Source organism: Nicotiana attenuata, unplaced genomic scaffold (assembly GCF_001879085.1).
Source record: "Nicotiana attenuata strain UT unplaced genomic scaffold, NIATTr2, whole genome shotgun sequence".
Taxonomy (NCBI): domain Eukaryota; kingdom Viridiplantae; phylum Streptophyta; class Magnoliopsida; order Solanales; family Solanaceae; genus Nicotiana; species Nicotiana attenuata.
This window is the reverse complement of record NW_017671451.1, coordinates 80,255-95,020: the sequence shown is the minus strand read 5'-3', so window position 1 is coordinate 95,020 and position 14,766 is coordinate 80,255. Positions and strand designations below refer to the sequence as shown.

At 36.5% G+C, this 14,766-nt stretch overlaps 2 protein-coding genes across 7 annotated transcripts; one reads left to right on the top strand and one right to left on the bottom strand.

Moving 5' to 3' along the window:
- The first annotated feature begins 364 nt into the window (after positions 1 to 364).
- Positions 365 to 2,285, top strand: LOC109208370 (elongation factor TuA, chloroplastic). The gene has a single exon (XM_019371475.1). The coding sequence runs from the start codon at positions 524 to 526 to the stop codon at positions 1,958 to 1,960; it is 1,437 nt and encodes a 478-aa protein (XP_019227020.1). The 5' UTR covers positions 365 to 523; the 3' UTR covers positions 1,961 to 2,285.
- A 2,901-nt stretch (positions 2,286 to 5,186) lies between these two features.
- LOC109208369 (protein DEHYDRATION-INDUCED 19 homolog 5-like) lies at positions 5,187 to 8,528 on the bottom strand. Of its 6 annotated transcripts, none has more exons than XR_002065157.1 (6): positions 8,192 to 8,528; positions 6,799 to 6,941; positions 6,584 to 6,661; positions 6,250 to 6,491; positions 5,841 to 5,998; positions 5,473 to 5,559 (listed from the first exon to the last, which is right to left on the bottom strand). XR_002065157.1 is itself a non-coding variant. In XM_019371473.1 (5 exons), the coding sequence occupies exons 1-5, from the start codon at positions 8,271 to 8,273 to the stop codon at positions 5,457 to 5,459; spliced, it is 645 nt and encodes a 214-aa protein (XP_019227018.1). In that variant the 5' UTR covers positions 8,274 to 8,528; the 3' UTR covers positions 5,187 to 5,456. The 6 variants fall into 6 exon arrangements, 3 of the variants coding, with proteins under 3 accessions (XP_019227018.1, XP_019227017.1, XP_019227019.1); XR_002065159.1 differs by having other exon boundaries at positions 5,476 to 5,556; XR_002065158.1 differs by lacking the exon at positions 5,473 to 5,559 and adding an exon at positions 5,566 to 5,704.
- Positions 8,529 to 14,766: the final 6,238 nt, after the last annotated feature.

Sequence of the window (14,766 nt, the reverse complement as noted above, 5' to 3'; positions counted from 1 at the left end):
TACTCATATTCGTGAAAATGATTAGTTCTAAATTATTAATTTCAAAACCAAACATATAAACATCAAATCAATGTATAACATTAACACCAAATAGGCACCAATAAACATTTTAAGATCTAATTAGTTAAACACGGAATAAAATTTGTTTCCTATGATAAAACTTACTCAAAACATATCGAATTCTTATAATTTATCGTACACCAAATAATTAAAAAATCTAGTATATACCTTGGATCTTCATATTGCAGAAAGAAGACATAAAACTTGGATTTTATATATGTCGTTTTAAAAAAAAAAAGAAAAAAATGTTTCCATGCCCCTAATTCCAAAGAGGAAAGTTGTTGCCGCAGCGTAGTGTTAAATGGATAGAAAAATCCCCAAAAAATGAGTATATGAGCGGCCCTATTTTTTCCTTCCAAGGGATATAACACTATTATCCCCTTTCTCCTCATTTCTTTCAAATCCCAATTCTCACTCACTCTATCCTTAACTCTCTTTTCTCTCCCAACTTCAATTTCCGGCCATGGCTTCAATTTCAGCAGCCACCGCCACCTCCTCTACTAAGCTTGTATCCTCCAACACCACCAATCCTCTTCTTCCTTCCTCCACTAAACCCTCTAAGCTTATCCTATCCTCTTCCTTTACCCCTAATTGTTCCACTCTTTTCCTCCACTCACCCGCCACCCCTTCTTCTACTTCCACCCACCGCCACCGCCGTTTTACTGTTCGCGCCGCCCGTGGCAAATTCGAGCGGAAAAAACCCCATGTCAATATCGGTACTATTGGCCATGTTGACCATGGAAAGACTACTCTAACCGCTGCTTTAACCATGGCTCTTGCTTCTATGGGAAACTCCGCCCCTAAGAAATATGACGAAATTGATGCTGCCCCAGAAGAGCGTGCTCGTGGTATTACTATTAACACTGCTACTGTTGAGTACGAGACTGAAAACCGTCATTACGCCCATGTGGATTGCCCCGGTCACGCTGATTATGTCAAGAATATGATTACTGGTGCTGCCCAAATGGACGGTGCTATCCTTGTTTGTTCAGGTGCTGATGGGCCCATGCCACAGACTAAGGAACACATTTTGCTTGCTAAGCAAGTGGGTGTCCCTAACATGGTTGTGTTCTTGAACAAACAAGATCAGGTTGATGATGAGGAGCTGCTTCAGCTTGTTGAGTTGGAGGTAAGAGAGTTATTGTCAAGTTATGAGTTCCCTGGTGATGATATTCCTATTATTTCTGGCTCTGCTCTTTTGGCTTTAGAGGCTTTGATGGCTAATCCTAGTATTAAGAGAGGTGAAAATCAATGGGTTGATAAGATATATGAGTTGATGGACGCTGTTGATAGTTATATTCCTATTCCAGTTAGGCAAACTGAATTGCCTTTCTTGATGGCTATTGAAGATGTGTTTTCAATTACTGGTAGAGGTACTGTGGCGACGGGGAGGGTAGAGAGAGGGACTGTTAGGATTGGAGACACTGTTGATATTGTAGGTTTGAAGGACACTAGGAGTACTACCGTGACAGGTGTTGAGATGTTTCAAAAGATTTTGGATGAAGCAATGGCTGGAGACAATGTGGGGTTGTTGTTGAGAGGTATTCAAAAGATTGATATTCAGAGAGGAATGGTGTTGGCAAAACCCGGAACAATTACCCCTCACACCAAGTTTGAAGCTATTGTGTATGTGTTGAAGAAGGAGGAGGGTGGTAGGCATTCCCCCTTCTTTTCGGGGTACAGGCCTCAGTTTTACATGAGGACTACCGATGTGACTGGAAAGGTTACTTCCATTACGACTGATAAAGGAGAGGAATCTAAGATGGTCATGCCTGGTGATCGTGTGAACTTGGTGGTTGAGCTCATTATGCCGGTGGCTTGTGAGCAAGGGATGAGATTTGCCATCAGGGAAGGAGGAAAGACTGTTGGAGCTGGTGTCATTCAAAAAATTATCGAGTGATCAACCAATAGCGGAGCAATTTCCCTTCAAATGGTCTGGCCCCTGTCACACAGTATTCTTAATCCATTGTCATATATGCAGCTTTTTAGTTACTTTTTTCTTATCTTTTAGAATCCTAGTTCAGTTGGAGAAATCTTGTTATAAGTCAATCCTAGTGGACCTTTGCGAGTTTACTTCAGTTTCATGCTTTGTTTTTTCATTTGTTTGCAAGGATGGAGAACATTTTGTCTCTTGTGTATCTTACTTTCTGCCAGAACAAATTCATACTTTGTGTTTGAAACTCGAGTTTAACATGCTAATGAAGTTAGGTGCATTTGATGTTTGTTTTGACGAATTGATGCTGTTAGGGAACACCCAAAAAAAAGATTACTGAGATGTTTTCTTTACCAGCATATGTTGTTCTAAAACTAAAATTGATGGCCATGAGCTGACCCTGTAAGGAAAATATTGTGACAGAACCTCATAAGACTTAAGTTTAGTGATGCTTAATTGTTATTCTCAATTCTGGCTTTAATCCCTGAGTAGAACTATCTGAGATGGTCAGTTGGTTCTGTCTTGGAATTCCTAGACAATGGTCTTTATTTATGTACGTGAGCTGCGTAGCAATTACACTATGAGAAATGTCATATACCTATTGCTTATTATCCTCGGAGTGAGATGGTTCGTTCATGCTTGTTGCTGTAAGCATGCTTGAAAGATATTCTAGCTGGCTGTTATACTAGGAAGCCTGTTTTACTAAGCTGAGCTAATGAATGAGACTATGTGTTTGATGCCTCTGGATTCAACCTCTGATGTTGAGTTGATTGTTTGTAGCATCTGGTGAAAATGAACGTGATAGCATGTAATTTGTTATATAATGTGATGTTTACTGTTTTTTAAGTGGTATAAGTCAAGCTGTTGAACCGAGCTTTTTCTTATAATCCCCTATCAACTGCAGCTTTGCAGTCCTTTAGCTCTGAATCAAACAAGCACAATCCTGTTGCCACGAATTGTAGAGCAACATATCTTCAGATATTTTTAGTTTGATGTCATTTGTGATGGCAAGTCTCGTTAAGTCCACATATTTCTTCCTCCTCCCTGCTGCACCCTTTGCATGTCACCCATGAGTTATGGTGTTGTTTCAGGGTTATTTGGCTAGTTATTATGCCTGTACTCTGGTGTATTGAAATTAGTGTCTCAAATCTAAACACAACTATTATCACTAAGGTGCAATCAGCTTCTTTTTGCCTTATCAAGCAGAGCTACTATTGCTGAATCATGATATAGAGGAATAGGATTACTTGCATGGCCTTTGGATTTGCGCATAAAATGTCACAAATAACTTGTTTGGATAAGTTTCAAAGATCTGCACTTTGCTCATCATCTTTCATTTCCCTACTTGGCATGGTATTCAGTTTATGATGCAATGGTGGCCGAAAGGAGCATTCTATCTGTATTCAGTCAAATGTATTGGCTGAATACACGTGGGCTATCAATATCATTAATCTTGTTACATTTCACGGTTCGGAACAGTGGTCTGTCAAAGAGCTAGTTAATTCGATGCTGTTGAATATGGCGAGTGATGCTGGAACATCTAGGCTTGAAAAGAGATTTAAAATAATGAGAATAGAGTTTACGTAGATGGAGCATGCCAGTAATATTGCGATGGACCATCCTTTTTTTCAAAAAATAACCGTGGTGTCCGGACCAGCTTGCGCGCACCTCGACTAATTCTACGGTATATCTGCCACCTCCCACCAGCGATAGGTACCAGGTAACTCTTTCCACAAAGGATTGGATAGAGGGAAGAAATCACCTAGTGTTTTTTGCCCTTGCTGGGACTTGAACCTGAGACCTCTTGGTTCTCACCCACTTGATTGACCACTAAGCCACACCCTTGGGTGAGCGATGGACCATCGTTGTCCAGTGTTTGATGCTTGTCAGTTTACTTACCATTGAGGCATCCATGGTGAGGGAGGGGATTGTATTTTTGGCTGAATATTCTGGTTGGTGTTTGTTAATCTTACTAGACTTGCAAGAGTTTGAAAACTAGTTTGGGATTGAGCTGTGTTTGATTGATTGATACCTTTAGTTACCTGTTGATGATCATGGTCATAGTGTGTACACATTTGTAGTTCTCTTAGTTCTTGTGCTACCTCATGATATGATCTTTTCTGAATTGGTGAATCAGTGGTTTTTCTCTTGACCAATTTTTTTCAAAATTCAGTTAACCAAGCTGGCTTTTGGTATCATTTTATGTAGTATCTATTTTTAAAACATCGGTCTCTTGGTAAACTGTTAGCCTTCACAGCTTCCTTTATGATTGCCAACATTAGTACAACCGGCAACTATGGGGTATCTTGATAGGTGCTGTTCGTTAAATGTAGTTGACTCATCAGTAACAGTGTAAAGATTCGCAGCTCTGAAGAAGTTTTATTCGATAAGATTAGAATGTAGATGTTTTAATGAGCTAATCAAAGCTGAAAGGGTTTTTCCTATTTGGTGTTTCTGCTTTTGGGTTGCAGCAAAGGTGACCAGTCTGCTTATGGAATCAGGTAAATGCTCTGGATAAAGTAAATAAGGTATAGGAAAACCGAAAGTGGATCAACAAGAGAATGGAGAACCAGTAGCTAATATAGGTGGTCTTTATCAAGCTTATTACTTAACTATGAGAGTAATACTTCATTCCGAAAATTAGAACCTCAGATTCTGATGGTATGTGAAATTTAAGCACCTCTGAACATTGAAAAAAGTGATGTTCATGCTTACTCTCTCTGTTAAAACAATTTGTCCAAACAACTTACAATCGCCCTTTTCATTGTTAGTCCTTTTACCAAAATGTTTATGTCTAAACAAGTTGATGACTACGTTAAAAGGAAAATTTCGTTTCAGTCTACTCCTTCATCTGCGGGTTAAGAACCAGTTTGCCCAATTACAACGTCGGCCCCTTCAACAAACGATTTACTTTTGAAATGGTTCAATTTGTATTCAGATATAGCCAGCCATATAGGAGATAATAACAAGCACATATTAAAGAAATGTTCAATGCGTATATGTTAAAAGCCAATTCGCCAACTTCTGTTAAGTTGTTAGGCAGCAAGAAAATTTATAACGTTTGGTTTAAAAAAAGCATTTTAAGAAAGGAATATATTACTCCGCAGTCCTTACTATACACTCTCCATAGAAATTTCTTATATCAGGAAAATGTCTGAAGAGGACGAGAAGGATATAAGTAGCAAAAGTGGTGTGTTATGCCCCTGAGGACAAATGAGAGACATTAGCATATTTCAGTTTGTACTTAAATTGATCCAAGACAGATAGCACGCAGTGCATGTGTTTTCGTGTGAATAGTTTCTAGCCACAAATAATGTAATTAGATATTCCGAGACTTTAGCTAGTAATGAGATACATATAGCACCTACATGTTTATTGTGAAGAATTAATTCTCATACATATGCTCTAAAACTAAAAGTTTTTCTCTTCGTTGGGTTGAATCCTCCGGCTGGTTATGCATGTCTTAGAATATAGTTGAAGCAATAAGCTCTTGAAGAAATACCGCTCTTTGCTTTTTCTCTTCATACTGTTCTTCCTTGGCTGGATCACATACTGGCAGCTTGCTGCTGCAAGGAAAATAGATTTCTGTCATCCTACTGCCAAAGCCATGATTAATTGCACTACTAGTTCCCTCTTGACAATTCTTTATCATCTATCTATATATTTATGCACCCACAACCTAGGCACATCAACAGTAGAGATATCTCCTGCCTGTTCAAATTAAGCAATTCACAGAGCAATAATTTGTCATAACAATGATAGCTCGGGAATGTCTATTTTGGTATCACTCAGCATTTAATTTTAAGGGCTGAGGGTAGAATTCATAGGACATTTCAAACAATGGTACCTTTTTTTTCATGTTTAAGGTGTCCATCACTGCCCGTTTCATCACCACAGTTGATCATCTTTTACTCACATAAGGATTCTTTGCTACTAGTAGCCTCGGGCTCTGGTTGTCTCTTGTATGCTGAACACGATAAGTCCTAACTTCAACCTGATGGGGCACTAAAGGAGATACAATACTTTGAATAGCATGCATTGGTTTCTCAAAAGTGGGAAAGAGCACCACCTACATAGATTCTCTGTTTATTCCAGTGACAACTAATACAGAAAGGTACATTTTTTTATATTAGGAATTGCAAGTTTGCTTCCATATTATTTCACGTTTAGCACTAGTGATTCCAATTTGTTTTTTGTTAGATTTGCAGGAAAGCTGAGAGAAAATGAATTAATATATATACGCAAGTTATAGGTACCTTTCTGCATCAGGAGTAGCAGCAACACTACCAGGGGACTCATCTTGTAGACCATCTTTAGAATCAGAATGAGCCGTACTGCAGAGAAATGGCAGCAGAAGGGGATCAGGAGCAGGTTCTTGTACATTGTAGCGGCCAACCATTAAATTTGTGCACAAGAATGAATTTATTTCATGGGGGTCCTTGCCACTTATTGCTGAAGTATTGTTCCAGAAGCCTGACTTCTGGTATTTTCTCCTCCTCTGCAAAACAAGGTGGGAAAAGGGAGGTTTGCTCATTCATAGGCTCTAATAATCAGATAATTTATGTACTATTCTTATTGAAATATGCTTACCTTTACTGATTGTGCATGCTGCACTGTAAAATGTCCCAGAGGATCTTTACCTAAATTTGCAGCACATATGGGACAAACCTGTTCAAGACAACAAGAAGAAATACTTTCCAAAGTCAGCAGATAGTAGTATTTTTCATTGTTCATTTCCCAATTGACCAACACACATGTTCTTCAAGAAAGTAACATAAGAAACAACTATCAGATGTCTGCATTACCGCGTTTCTAAAGTCAAAGCAATGCTCTTCTTGCAAATGGTTGCAAAGCATCTGGACTTCAATTTCAACATAACAGAAAGGGCAAGGGAACCAGGCCCGAACATCCTCTTCTCCTTCAACATTATCCACATTTGAGAGATTATCTGCTTGAGAAACCATCATTAGCATTGAACTATAGGAACTAAATTACAATAGCAAATAGTTCTGGCATAAATAAGTAGAATAGCTAGTCATCCGCCTCATGGTTATTTGTTGGAAGTCTGAATCTTTTCCAAGTCAAAAAGGTGAAATGCCAAATGTTGGAAGTATGACTCATTTTTTCATTTAAAATTAATCCCCTATTCATGAAATCTTACCAAAAGGGAGTTGGGAGAGAAGAGTAAAAGCAAAGAGTTAAGCATCTGCAAATAAGATAAAAGTCTCTAAAGAATCTTTCTGGTCCTAAAACCTCCTTCACCACACAATACCATCTTTAAAGAAGAAAGCAAAGATAACTAATAAATCCAAATATGTTGAGTCGCACATATTATGCTCTTCTACATCCTGTGTCTTCCCGTTTCATGATCTTCTTCATGAAAAGGTACCTCGAGAAGGGAATAACTAATTTAGAATGTTTTCTTCATTTTTTAACCTTACTCAGTCTCCACATTTGGCCAGAACAGGATTTTCAAGTAGTGTTTAAAGTTCTCATGACTCGAAGAGAACACGAAATGTATATGCATATTAGGAGAGAGCTTCTTCTATCGTGATTTTAAGTTTGTTAGTTTCTCCTTCAACAACAACAACGACAACAACAACAACAACAACAATCCAGTAAAATCCCATAGGTGAGGGCTCTGGGGAGGGTAGTGTGTACGCAGACCTTACCCCTACCCCGATGGAGTAGAGAGGCTGTTTCCGATGGACCGTCGGCTCAAGAAAAGAAAACGGAAAAGACAAAAAGAGACTTAGTTTCTCCTTTCTTTTCTAGCTACTCATGTCATTCATCATTTTCAAATACTATAATTCCTAGCACAATCCAATCAAGCTTCGATTGAATTTCTTTTCCAACTGACAAACCAACTCCAATTAAATATGTAACTGCATAATAACAGATCAAGAAAAGAAGATGCATACTGCTTACATTTCCCCCGGGGGAAAAGTTGAAATATTTAAAAACGAATATCTTAAGAAAAGGAAAAGAAAAAAGTATAATACTCCTAAATCTGGCAAGTGAAGGAATGGAAGTATAGTATGTTTACCGATTAATGAACAAGCCAACATAAAAAAAAACATCTACTTTAATCCAAAAATACTCAAAGATCATTAGACTCTGTACTTAAAAACTCCTGTGAGTCTGTGACTGACTGAACAGTTCCTAAGATAAAAACGTGAGATGCAATTTGATAAATACCAGAATTTCTGAGACGGTTTGTTTGGACAGCAGAGAGGTGTTTAGCTGAATTTATTCTTGCTGCCCAAAAGTCCAAATCCATTTTCCACAAATTTCTCTCTTTTTTCTGGGATTACGATAGTATAAGTCACCTTCTTATTCTTCTAATCCAAGCAAAGAATAAAGGGATTTCAGATTGTTCAATAAATAGCTAAAGCCAAACCAAGAAAAGTTTTGGACAGAGATGGTTCTAAAGATTTAAGAAGAAAGGAAAAGGAGTGTAGCTGCTGCTTTTCCTAAGCTTCTACTAATATGTGTTAGATGATGGAAAGTTGTGTTGTACTCATTTGTATTTTAGCGGTGGAAAGTTTATATACAAAGAGAGAGGTGGGTTGGGTCAGAGATTTTGGAAACCTTTTCTGACTACACACAAATGCTATACTGTTATATATTTCTGACACGTGTCTCTATCTCAGTGGTAACAAAATTCCCACTGTTAACTGAACTGGTAATTATTTGAGTTAGATCTGGACATCTGGTTAACACATTTTCTTTCATGCCTTCAAAATGGTCACTTAGGAAGAAATTTTGTATAGCTAGTGAATCACAATGTACTTAATAGTGAAGTACTTGGTATTTGGCATATTTGCAAATTTGCCTCTGGCAAACTTTTCAATAAAGGGCCAGCACTTCCTTTTTTTTTTTTTTTTTTTTTTTTTTTTTGGCTAAAGAAAAGATACCTTGCATTTAAAAGTACTTTGAGAAAGTTCAAAAAAGAGGTTAGGTAAAGTCCAAAATTTGAATACCCTTTATTAGTGGGATATGCAAGGATGTTAAAAGTCTATTTTTTTATTAATAACAAATACTAATACGTATTCTTGACCACCTTTCGCCCCTTGATACAGTAATTAACTACATTCTTTTAAAATATAAAGCTTAAGCAATTATGGAATAAAGAATGTAGCATACCTAAAAGATTGATGATGAAAGTAATGGTTAGGTTAATATGGTGGCAAAAGGGGGAAGTAATTAATAACACCTGGCCTAAAAGTTACTTTATTGTCAAGGATAGCGACTAAGTGATTATTGTTCCATAAATAATAGACATTAGGACGGTGTAGAGTGCCCACATGACCAAACAAACCGCATACAAGTTCATTAAATAAATCCTTTCTTTTCATTCTTTTCTGCTTCTTTTTGTGGGGTTAGGTGCGCATACAAAAAAAAGAAAGAAAGAAAGAAAGCGGTTCGCAATATTTACTTATTTTGATTAAATGTTAGATAATATCAAATTCTCCTTCCAAAAAGTAAAACGTATTAGTTGGAATAGAGTTAATCAAATAAAATTTCAAAATTTACATTCTCAGTATTTATATAGTATAATGTTTGGTTCTCCTTTTTTTCCTCCAAAGAAAAAAAATAGTTCAACAAACAGTTCCAGAGAGATAGTAAAATTTGTGCAACTTACTATGTTAGAGCTCCAAATTGACCAGATAATTATTGATCATGTACTATAGTAAGCAAGGTCATTCCATATTTTGGTCGTCTAAATCCTTCGAAGTATCAATTATTGTTAATTATCATGTTGGTACCCCCTATTAGTTCATATTTATGGCAGCCAAAAATAGAAGAAGAGAGAACTGTAAAATTAGGTCATGGGCTTTGTCTCTAGCCAGAATATGTGGTCTTGTGCGCTATTGACAAATTTGGGCCAAAATGGTAACTGTTCAAATAAAAGCCTACCACACAAGTTGGAACTTGGAATATGGAACATGAGATAATGTTCTTCGGGTTCTTTACGGAAATAGCCGATCGTATTCATTGTTTACTTTTTCTAGCCATATACATAGACTATACACAATTATGCACATATAATACATAAATTATGCATATATTATACCTCCACCGGCTATTTTTAGTTTAAGTAGTTGGATGAGCGGCTATTTGAGTTAATTCTTCATGTTCCTAACTTGAATTACCTTAGTTCCAGCATGTTTGGTTAAGCTTCTAGAATCAGCTTATTTTAAAAAGTATTTTTCATAAGAAATAGTTTGTATTTGGCTAATCAATTTTTTTTTAAAAAAAGCTTTTGATCAGCAACTAGTATTTGACCAAACTTTTAAAAAGCGCTTCTAAGTATATTTTCTCAAAAATACTTTTCAAACAGTGTTACTTATACTCAAAAGTACCTTTTTGTTTTTCTTTAAAATATGTCCAACCACCATAACTTTGAAAATAGTACTTTTGGCCCAATAAAAGAATTCGGGCAAACAGGCTATTAGTCGCTCAATATGGGGAAAAATTTAAAAATAGTCAGATTTACAACTGGTCATTCAAAAATAGCCCAGTTTCAAAAGTAATCGAAATTTAGCCACTTTTCATGTAAAGATAAATCTGAGCGAAAACACTGTTCAAAATCCGGAAAATACGCCCGCATATTATACGGGAGTTCCAGCATAATTATACTTGAACTCCGTATATTATGCTGGAGTTCCAGCATAATTATACTGGAGTTTGGAGCACCGGTGCTCCCGTCTCCCGTATATTATACAGGAGTCAGCAAAGTATACCGGCGCAGCATAATATGCTGGAGTTCGTACACAAATGCACCGAACTCCCGTATATTATGCGGGCCGGTCTCTGTTGCAGCAAAATAGTGGCTATTTTTCATTGACTTGGTAAACACTAGCTATTTTGTCCAGTGCGAAAACTGGCTATACCGTGCTATTTTGACCTCAATATGCTCTATAAGTGAAATTATATTAATTTCGAATCTTACTCAAGCAGTAGCAAAATTGAAACGGAGTTTAATTCTTGTGCACCGACAATGTATAACCTTTTACAGTATTTATGTGATGACTTGCAACAAATTGTAATTCTCTATTATAAACCTCATTTGGTAATATAGAAAATAAAGTGACCATGTACTTTAATACGTTATAACAAAATAAGAAGAGAAACTTTCAGAAACCACTATGTTTTAGTGGTTATTAGCTAGTTGTAGCTACCATTTACTATATTACTTCCTATAGCTATATTTTCAGGTTTTTTAGAGTGTATTCGATGTATTTAATGAATACAGTAGCATTTCTAGGCGTGAAATAGGGGATTACAGCTAGACAAATTTTTGTATTCGAGTGTATTCAACTGTATTCATGGCGTGAAACATGGGATTACAGCTGGACAGATTATTGTATTCGACTATATTCGACTGTATTCACGGCGTGAAACGGGGGATTACACTGTTTTTAAACGGAAAGTGAATCAATTAACATAATAGACTCCTAATATAACTCAATAAACTCAATTATAACACACAAATTTTGTATTTCCAGTTATAAAAAAGATTCTCAACCGAAAAACACCCCAAAAATATAGCGATCTTCAGAGAAATTATATAATACATCTGAATACATAAATTATATTAATTAAAAAAAAATATATGAATACATTCATGGCAATATAGCGAGATAGTGAATACAATGAAATACATAGAATACAGCGGGATACATAGAAATACAATGAAAAAAAAGACAGTGAAAAGAAATACCTGGAATGCAGCGAGATACACTGAAATACAATGAAAAAAAAGACAATGAATACAATGAAATACATGAAAATACAACGTGATACATTGAAATATATTAACAGAAAACTCAAGTTGCTCAGCCCCAAACTCCGTCGTCTTTGTTCAAGAACAAACTCTAATTTCCGGCGAATCCGCCGTCGAGCGTCAGAAGTCGCCGTCGAGCATGATAATCTTTATAGAGCTTCGCCTAAACCAGCTAGATTGAGGATTCAAAATAAGAGAAGGATAGGTATGTTGATGCGTTGAATTCCAACCTTTGATAATTCCGACCCGATTCATGCGTCTCCGCTGGCGGGAGTTGTTGCGTCGCCGGCTGGAATCAAGGATTTTCTGTTTGGTTCCGAGAAGGGAATGGTAGAAAGAGAGGCAGCGTATTTTATGAGAGAGAGGGCAGCGTATTTTATGGCTTAAGGGTAGGAGGTGACTATAAATAGATATTTGGCTATAAAAATCAAAAGGTAGTTATGGAATATAATTTTTTAAAATGGTATTTATTTAAAATAAATAACGTACCAATCTTTTCTATAGGAGGTAACTAATCCAAATAAGAACAATGATGTAAAATTCAATTCCACAATCGACGTATATAAATTAAATCCAAATGTAAAATGCCACAAACAGGACCAATTTTCATTTGCCCATAAAGCTTAAATTTCCTTAATTGCTCCACTTGTAAATAGTTTTGATGACTATCGTCAACGCTAGCTGTAGGTTAAATCTTGGTCTATGTATATACTAATTGATCTGTTCCTATGGATAAGAAATATGTACTGTTTAAGCAGAGTGTTAATAGGTGAATTAGACTATAATTGGACCCTAGAGAACCACATTTTTGTATAGCTTTGTGGTAAAAAGTGATAACCAAATGCTCTGATTAGTGTTTTTCATGCTTTGCGGGCTATATCCAATGAAAGAAGTCGATGGAGCACGTTTGGGATCAACTACGAAGAAAAGGAGGCCAATCAAACAATGCCCACGAAGTGCACCAAGCGAAGAGACAAAACCAGAGCTGAACTTGGCCTGCCGCGGTCAGACCGTAACCGCGGTAGGACCGCGGCAGAACATTATTAAAGATTCAGAGGACCTCTTTGGCTGCGGTCCCGGCGTAACCGCGGTGGGACCGCGGCAGAACGCGGAAAAGCCAGGGACTAAAGTGTCAAGTCGGAAAAACTTGGTGTAAAACCCTTATAAGATGTAGAAATTCGGCCACATTAGGGTAGATTTGTTTTGGAGATTACTTTTGCAAGAAACACAAGTGTGAGAGATCACCCAAAAACATCATAGTTCTTTATTTCTTCTTTTTCTTGCACTTTTCCATGATGAATATTTTCGCAGTTTATCTTTACGTTGTTATGAGTAGCTAAATACTTTAGTCTAAGGTTTTGATGGAACCTATTGAAGGATGAACTTCTTGATTATGTTCATATAGTTTGCCGGTTAATCTCTATTTGTTCAACTACGTGTTTATTGTAGTTAATTGATAGGATCCTCAATTAGCTGTGAACTCGGGAGAGAGTGCATATTCAGATAATTGTTGAACAACACCACTCCCAAAGTATAAGAGGGATCTATAACGACGGGTTTAAAGGCGGGATTAGGGATAACGGAGCCTTGGGTGTAATCTAAAGTGAGCTGTAATAAACAAAGTCAGCCAGCGTATCTCGGGAGAGTGCGTCTAGTAAATTATCGCGATTACTCGGGAGAGATTTACGGTAAAAAGAGTGCTCATGATTGATAGAGATATTTTGGTGAATCTATATGAAACATAACCGGAAGGGATTCCATCAATAGGGGAAATCACTATCTTAGAACCTTCTCATTATCGTTTACAACCCAAGCATATTTAGTTTACAGTTGTTTATTTACTTTCAATCTTAGTTATTAGAAATACCATCAACTATTGTTTACAACGTTTGGGGAAGTTGATTATAAAGAATTTAGTGATTCGAACAAAGGTAATTGATAGGTTAATTCTCTGTGAGATTCGACTCCGGACTTGTAAACCGGATTATATTTGCAACGACCGCATTGTTCTTTTTATAAGGCATAGTTGGGCGTGATCACGGAGCTATTTAGAGTTGGACATTGTATTTTTGTGCCGTAAAAACCATTGTCGCGGAATAAACCTCGAGACTATTTCATCCAGTAAATGATTACGTTACTTTCTTTTTTCTTTTATCTTTTTTGAAAGAGAAGAAAAATTATTGACAAAGAAAAACAAAGTAGTCAAACATATACTTTCATCAAGTGAGATCATTACTCATTAAGTGCGAAGCGATTTATGATTGCGAATGAGGAAAAATAAAAAGGCTTGTTTATGTTTTGTAGCATGACGTTTCGAATAGCTATAGGTGAAGGCTGTCTAAGGTTTCCTAGGCAAAGTACTATTTTTCCAGCTAACTAATAATTTCCGTATATCAATTAACCAAAAAGATAAGATCAAGCAGTAACAAAACCAATCATGAAAGCTGTAGTCAATTTGAACAAAATGTTCAATCAATGCGTGTAAAAGTAACTAGATTGCGGTCAATACAGTTAAATTGGTCGGATGATCTTTTTTATTTTATTACTCTCTCCGTGTCATATTCAACGAGCTATTTACTTTTTAGTATGTTCCAAAACAAATGACACATTTTTAAATTTGAAAATAATTCAACTTTAAACTCTTCATTTTACCCATTTATCCTTAATTAGAAGTTTTTATAGCCACACAAATATCATGGCCCCACAAACCTTTTACCCCTTAAGCTTTTAAGACCATAAATTTCAAAAGTCTTCTTCTTTTTCCTTAAACTCCGCGCCGAGTCAAACTACCTCATCTAATATGAAACGAAAAGAGTATTATATATATAGGAGTAGGATAGGAGAATTGACAAACAAAATAAAAGTGAAGATAGAAAATCAAATCCTCGCCAACAAAATGAAAGTTTAGATAGTCAACCAATTGAACAACTACGATTCGCCCTATGCATATCTTAATTCACTTTATAATAGGTTTCTTTTTTCG